Source organism: Leptinotarsa decemlineata, unplaced genomic scaffold, assembly GCF_025532065.1.
Source record: "Leptinotarsa decemlineata unplaced genomic scaffold, Ldec_3_MD MMD2_P_RNA_scaffold_9, whole genome shotgun sequence".
NCBI classification, from domain to species: Eukaryota; Metazoa; Arthropoda; class Insecta; order Coleoptera; family Chrysomelidae; genus Leptinotarsa; species Leptinotarsa decemlineata.
In genome coordinates, this window is record NW_027412536.1 from 11,877,565 (window position 1) to 11,885,616 (window position 8,052).

Genomic DNA, 8,052 nt, shown 5'->3' on the forward strand with positions numbered 1-8,052 from the left:
ACTTCAAATATTCTCCACAGAAAGTATTAGGTGGAGTTAATCCTGTTACTGAAAGTATGAAACAAAATTAAATAAATTTTATGATATATGTAATTATTACCTCAGAAGCTTTTTCGAGTAAAATCAATTTCTGTCTATACTTGACCTCATTCAACCTTCCTCTCAAGTTTCGGAAGATTCAACAGATTACCCAAGCGAGCCTATAACGCTTGAGTTTAATAGCATATTAAAAAGAGGTACGTATATAGGAATCGTAATTTTTTTATAATAAATTGCAGTTGTACAGAATGAAGATTGTAGAACAAATTGAAATGATTCTTTAATCGAGTTTGCTATATTTTTTGATTTTCATAACTGTATATTATTAAATAATGCATAAAATCATAGTTTACTTAGGTAAATATTTTGTGATCTATCGACTTTGTGTACTGATTTTAGATATTGAACTTATTTCCAAACATGATTTTTCGTGTACATTTTATTCCATGTGGAGAATTTTTCATTAATTGAAACGTTAACGGGTTCATATACACTTCCATAATTAAATTGATAATTATAGACTCCGAAAATTTTACGATTTGGCAATGTTGATTATTTCTATTGTTCCTATTGGTCAATCGAACAAGAAGCGGGAATAGGGTCGTGACGTCATCATCCTACCACATTCGATTATTATTAATTAATTACGGGAAAACTACGGTACTTAGAGATGAAACAAAGTGCACTGGTTTTCAATTTAAAATTTCTATCAAGTGAACTATAAACAAAAAATCTTGAAACAAGCCCATTTACGAAAAATATATTTCGCTCCGTTGATATACCTACAACACGCAACAATGTCGACGGAGTTTCGTTTCTGATATAGTGGTGGACGGACGTAGCATTCTTGCTAAAATCAACTAGCAGAATTTTGTTTCGAATGACCACCAGCATGTAAATCTGGCATCTACTACTTTCCGAGCCCTGAAGAATTTAATTAAATTCGAAACGTTGGCAAGAAAACGATCGTTTATTTTAAGATAAAATTGATCCTGTCACCCAACCAACTCCTCTGCAGAGGAGTTGGTTGGCTGTTTTATTTTTTTTCCCTTTGATACTTGGAAACTATTTGGGTGAACAACACACAGCATCACAAAAAGTTATTCCAATATTTTAATAGTGTTTATAACCATCTTCAGAGAAGCAACAATAATTTTAATGTAAAATACAAGTCAACAATTTTAAAAACAAGGGTAAAACATTGTTGGTGAGGTTTTGTCCTGGTTTTTTAAATTTCACACTCATTATAGTGTACTATGGAGAATTGAAAAGGAAATATTTTTGTGAAAAAAACTTTATCTTTTTTTACTTCTCTATTTTATTTAGTATCTCCAATATATATGAACTAAATATAAAAATCAACCAGGTATTTTTTTCTGATTGATTCGGCCGTTACTTGATGAAGTAATTTCATAAACTACACTTTACGATTTGATCTTCACAAACTTCATTTTTAAAAATTATATCACATATATATCACACATAAATATATCAAATATATCAAAAATAAAGTTTGTGAAGATCAAATCGTAAGGTACAGTTTATGAAAATATATAATTTCTTCTCTTATTATAAGCTTCACTTGCCGCATCAACATGTCTTTACGGGTATTACATAATAAAAAATTTGTCATGTTAAGACTTACACCACTGATGTATTAATATGTATTTTCCTACCATTGTATCAATCTTTCAATTTCAAAGTTTTATATTTCATTGTATTATGTCCATGCTATATACATACTGTAATTGTATTTTACCAGTGTACACTTTTGGAAGAAAATGATGAGAAGATAAAGGTGCTGATTTTGTTAAAATCAATGGTATGTTTCCTAAATATGTAGATAAGCCAAGCCATTTTCAATGGTTTAGGATTTAAAAATAAAACATTTCATGACTTGTCTTCCTAGTAGAAAATTAGGTCACAACAAAAGATTTTTATAAGAATGAGAATTGAATAACTTGTATAAAGTGAACATGGTTATATTCAACCATCAAATATGTTTTCATGCATTAGGACTTCTTTCTAGAAATTCGTAACAAAGTTTACATATGATTGATACTGTTTTTTTTTGGGTATATAACCTCAACTGAGTTCTCAAAAATTATCCAGTACATGTACTCATGTAGACTATCGCATATGACTTCTAGACATTTCATTCTTTTGAGGTATGTCACAAGAATTTAAGTTATTTACAATTTAAGGCAAATCAAATTCAAATTTTGAAAACGGAAAGCTAAGTATAAATATTCAATTTTTTTAAATTGATTTTTCCAATTTGTAGGCAAAACTTATGAATCGGACAAGTTACTGACTAAGTAGACTCTTCAGTGCTTTACATTATGCAATAACTTTTCGGAGTGAAGTCATCAGTTTGCCCTTTACTACACTTCAACAGATTGTCTACTGTTTCAGCTTTGTGTATTTTTCAGATTGTGAAATGTTATATACCCGAAAAACAGTAAGAAATGTTGACTCCACAAAAAATTTCTTTAAAAGCCCATATATGATCTTCACATACTGGGATAGTCTAATCACGCCTCTTTCTCTTATCTCTGTCATCTCTCTTCTCAGGTTCCTTCCTTTTACTGGCTCTCTTAGCTTGAGACAAGAACTGATCCAATCCAAAGGGATCCTCTTCCTTCTCGAATTGGACTGGTCCAGCACGACCAGTTCCTGATCGATCTGTTCCTCCAAACTCTTTGTCCGGAACAAATCTGAAAAATACATATATACATCTAAAGTAATCCAATTGCACTCATATAACTAATGAAAAGAAAAATGAAATACATCCTGAAAACAAGATTGACAGTTCATTCTCTTATATCCCTCATAGAGAAAATTATGTTTATATGAAATTCCACTGACTGTACAAGGACTGAAATTAACAATATCACAGCTTTTGGTACAAATCTTGATTGAATTTAGAGCAATTTAATTATCATTTCTATCAGAAATAATTTACTTTAACCTTGCAAAACATGTTGACACAGTTCATAAAGGAACAAATAAGTGCTTCAACTTCTGCAAGTGCAAAACTTCCATGTGAAACAAACTCTCACATTTGCCTCATTAACAAAGTTCTAATAAAGTTTTGTTCCGTGCATTTCCCCGGTGCAAAACTTTTTGTTGACTCTAATTAGTCAGTAACTTGTATTTATGAATTTTGTCTTTGAATTAAATAAATGATTGAAACTTTGTATATACATAGCTGTTTCAAAACCGCAAATATTTCTAAACATATTTCATCAACATTTTTGTAGGTTTCGAATTTGAGCTAACTATATGAACAAATTCAAACCATTTATTTTATTTATATGCAAAATTTATAAATACAGCAATTCTCTGACTAGTTATATGGTTTATATTACACAATTTCTATGGTGAACTTTTCGGTTTAACTTTTACTATCTAGATTTAAAATTTAATTTTGTGTCACCATTGCTAGTTGAATTAGAACAAATTCAATATTTCACTATTAATGCTTCCCAAATAAGGACATTTACTACATAATTCAGTACATTAAATTAATAATGATCTTCTGATCAAATGTGGAAGAATTCAATAGGAAACTGAAAACAACACTTATTTAATTTTTTATGTTAGAATTTGCAAAATAAGATTCTGCTGTATTAGCTAGAAATGATGTGAAAACGAAGAAGAGGGCTGTTTGCATTCAGACCATACTATTCAAATAATTATTAAAAAAGTTCAAATACTTTCAACGCAGTTTGTTTATTAATAATTATGAATGTCTTTGAAAATGAATGTTGTGCTTGGTTTGATGTCCACACTTATCCCTAGGATGCAAGTTATCAAATGTAAGTTCCACATATAAGTTATTAGGTTTTATTTCTGGATTTATATCTAAGTGTATCAAGGCTCAAAAATATGTTTTACCATAGTATTAGAGATTCCTTCTTTACCTGTATTCATTCAAAACTTCTTCAAACTCTTATCTATATAAAAAAATTGTAAAAAAGTAAACATACCTATTGGTCCTTATAGCCTTCTCTAGCTCTTCGCCTCCATAAATCTCCTTATCAATGTTTTTATTAGGTCTATAAATATGATTAGCCATAGACCCGCCCTCTCTCCAAGGTTTATCATATACATTGTAAGCTTCATCGTCTGCATAACCTTGCCCTAATCCTTGGGCTTGGCCAAAAAGCCGTTGATCAAACTGTGTTTCATTAGAAGTTACTCCCCTGGCTGGCATTCCAAGAGCAATCTGTTCGGATATATCCCTTTCTCGTTCCCGCTGTAATTTACTTCGCTTATCTGGGGCTGCACGAGCAAGGTTCCTATCCCGAGCACGCTCCTTGTGGCGATCCTGACGAAGCATATCTCTTTCTTGTTCTTCATCATCAACTGCCTTGGAGAGGTCTGCGTAGAAATGAAAAAATAATTTTAATCAGAATAAGTGAAAAAGCCTATTTCAAAAAATTACTACAATTTGTTGTTTTAGATTTTTTGATGAAGAACACTCGAATATATAATGTTCGGTGAACAACCAAAAAGAATATAGAGATAAAACCATAGAATCTTCATATTTGAAACATTACCACATATAGTATATAAAATGTATTTTAGCTTGACCACCGAACATTTTCATTTTAGATGTACTGTGCCAGAAGATCCCAAAGAAAATGGTTGAAGATGTAAAATAGTAGTATTAATATGTTGCTTTTAGTTGGAAAGAAATAATTATTAAATAATACATCAAACTCTGACCCCTTTAGAAATTCTGATCTTTGACTGATGATGTCTAATTCTATATATTCACTGCTTAGGAAATAAATCCAACTGATGAAGCTACGGCTTCTTAAATAAAATTCATTATGGACAAATAAGAATAAGATTTATGTGTATAATTCATCAATATTTTGTGTTAATCGAGTGAAATATGAAGATGTTATCAGTCGAAAGTTGGATGCATTATGTTACCCATGTTACCCATAAGTAGGTCAACAGTTTCAAATAATTTCTGGTTATGAGCACCTCAATCAATGAAAAATATTGAGGAATAATTCAAATGAAAACCAAAGAACAGAATAAAGTTAAAACTATATACTTGGAAAAAATGTTTACATTTGTTAAAAAAAATTACTTTGGTTGAATATGAGATGTTTGAAAATAAAGAAAACATACTTGGTACAGTCTTGATTCCAGCTCTCTCATCCCTAGCTCTCTGAGCTAGTTGTCTAAGATGCTCCTCCTTAGCTTCTTTTTCCTTCTGTGCCAGTTTTTTCTCAAGCTGAGCTCGAGTTTCCACAGCTTCTCTTGCTTTTCTATCAGCTATGTAAAGTGCTTCTGCAAACTTGGCAAAATTTTCATTGATATGTAGTTGTTGCAGACCTCTACCATCTGCAGCTAGTCTCTTGTCCAATGGGACAGTATACCCTGAAAAAATAAATTGTTTTCATAAACAAGTGAAACAATAGAGAAGCGAAAAAATATATGTATTAATTATACCATGAGTATAACTACCATTCTTCTTATCTATTACTGATTTATTCAATTGACTAATCTATAAAAAAATATAAAGTGTTAACATCCATTGTGAAGTTGAAAAGTCATTACGTTATCCTGTTCGGAAAAAGGATATTATTTTTAGTCTTTCAGAAGAAATTTCAATATTTTTGCTTTTGGACAATCTTTTAAAAAGTGTGTGTTCCTAATATACCAAAAAAACTGATAAAAAAATTAAAGTGAACATCTTCACGATTGTATATGGACAACTTATCAAAAATGAATACAATGACAGTTTTCGAGGTAATCAAATCCAGCTTGTATATCTCAGACTATGAGTACCAAATGTTTCACAAAGTAAATTTTCTGAAACTAATGATACTATATAATTCCCTTCATCTACATGTTTTTTCCATTCTGTTGATAGTAGAAGTGCCGTGCCACAAGGATGATTTTTTTGAAACCTGATTTGTGTCTCAAAAATTAATTGCTATATTTTTTCCAGCAATGATTCATCTAAAGTTAAATGCGTTTGGAATTGGTACTTATAATATAAACTCTAGTGAAGATCTGATTCCAAAAATATAGTTATTTCGGTGAAATTAATAGAAGTGACTTCCAGAAATTGTTGATTTTCAACAGTTTTGACAGATGTAGTAGTAGTATCATTTATTTTTCATATTCGTGATCAACTAATAAAAATATGGAAGTCTAGTGAAATTATTTGAAAAACTAGTGCAATTCATTAAAATTAATAATTTCCTCACAATACAAAAACTCACCTTTGGCATTCTTCCAATTTGATATACATGGAGGTATTTTCCACTCTTTCTGTTCCTTAACAGTGACCCTACGAGTAGGGCTGTGCAAAACAGGAGCAGGAGGGGAAGGTGGTCCTCTGGGAATTTTTTTATTTATTTTGAACCGAGGTGGCTCCATTGGATCAACCTGAGTCTCTACAAGTCTAATCACTCTCTGCTTAGCTCCAGAATTGAATGCTGCACCTTGTTGGGAGGGAGTATATCTTATGAATTCTGCAGGGCCTTGTTTCTCGGCTGCTCTCACAGGCATAGCTGCTGCTATTTTGGAATTTGTTATCTTCATGAGAGCTTGTTTTGTTCGTTCAGTGATTTCATCAATTTCCTCTTGTCCAGGCTTTTGCAAACTAGGATCATTCTCCGAAACCATTTCAACTGGTAGTAAATCTGATAACTTAGAGTAAACTATTTTATCTTTAGAATGACCCTGTCGAGCCAAAACATCATATTTCACTTTTCCGTCAGCACCCAACTGAACAGCCAAGGCATTCGAACTAGAATCTGCTTTTCGACCCATATCTAAAGGGTACTGAGCTACATGTATTTCAGGAAAAGCCCCGCCGTCCCCATAGTCAGTGATATTCCTAGGAACCCATCCTCTTCTTTGACCATAAGGAGGAGCGATACTGTGAACACTTACTAGAGTAGTAGCAGGTTTCAATGTAGCCTTTTTTCGACGTTCATCATCACGGTCCCAAATGGGTTGGACCGGAGCTGGCAAGATACTTGAAAGTTCCATGTTCAATAAAATGGTCAATTCAATAATAAAATAAAAACTCGAATGAAAAAATGGAAACAATCACTACAAAATCTATTATGGTTTGTCTATATCCCATCTAATGTGCACCCCAGACCTAGTTGTCCAGTATATACAGTAAATGGCAAATATGTCATTAGAATTCTTCTTCTTAGTTTTATTTTTTGACTCTGCTTTGTGAGCAATTTGACAAGTTATGTCATTAGAATTCTTCTTCTTCCTCCTCTTATTGTTTGGCTCTGCTTTGTGAGCAATTTGCTAGTCATCCGAGAACCATCATCCATTTCTCAGGCAGATATTAAGGTTGTCTGACCCCAGGTTACTCCATAAACATCTAATTATTCCTTGAATATATCTATTATTTTCCCAACTAACGGAAATACATAAAACCAACAGACTAGATGTATTATCATTTTTGGGATTGGCGGAAAGACAAATAACAAAACGAAGAATAGCACTCTTCTCGCTCCGTGACAACGGCAAAGCATTATACACGCCCGAAATGTTGCCTAGTATTAGTGGCAAAGAGTACTACAACTACCTGTACTTTTTGATTAGTAGCACCCGGGTTGTAGAAAGTAAAGATATGAAAGGATAAATTTGTGTTTATTACAAGTCAATATGTTGAATATTACTGGAGTTTTTTCCCCAACACCAAATCATTACCTCGACAGGTGTTTCGATCACCAGGTTATCATCTTCAAGACGAAGATAAAACTGGAAACTTCTCAAAACTAAAGCTATTTATGTTATACAGATATATCATATCATATATCATACAGGTAAACCATACAGGTATACCACCCTAAATTAATTTTACAAGTAGCCTTATCTATTATTTTACAATGTCCTTATGTAATAATAATATTCAGTACTACACCAAAGCCACAGTATTTTGTATAAAATACTGTGCCAAAGCTTCCAAACAGTACATAAGAAGTCAATATGTTGTAGGTTATAAATTTT

The 8,052-nt window shown here is 32.0% G+C and overlaps 1 protein-coding gene across 1 annotated transcript; it reads right to left on the reverse strand.

The window, feature by feature from the left end:
• Positions 1–1,664: 1,664 nt before the first annotated feature.
• Bx42 (Puff-specific protein Bx42) lies at positions 1,665–7,230 on the reverse strand. Its single transcript, XM_023156936.2, has 4 exons — positions 6,294–7,230; positions 5,191–5,442; positions 4,032–4,425; positions 1,665–2,756 (listed from the first exon to the last, which is right to left on the reverse strand). Exons 1-4 carry the CDS (start codon positions 7,066–7,068, stop codon positions 2,570–2,572), a joined length of 1,608 nt encoding a protein of 535 aa, XP_023012704.1. The 5' UTR covers positions 7,069–7,230; the 3' UTR covers positions 1,665–2,569.
• Positions 7,231–8,052: the final 822 nt, after the last annotated feature.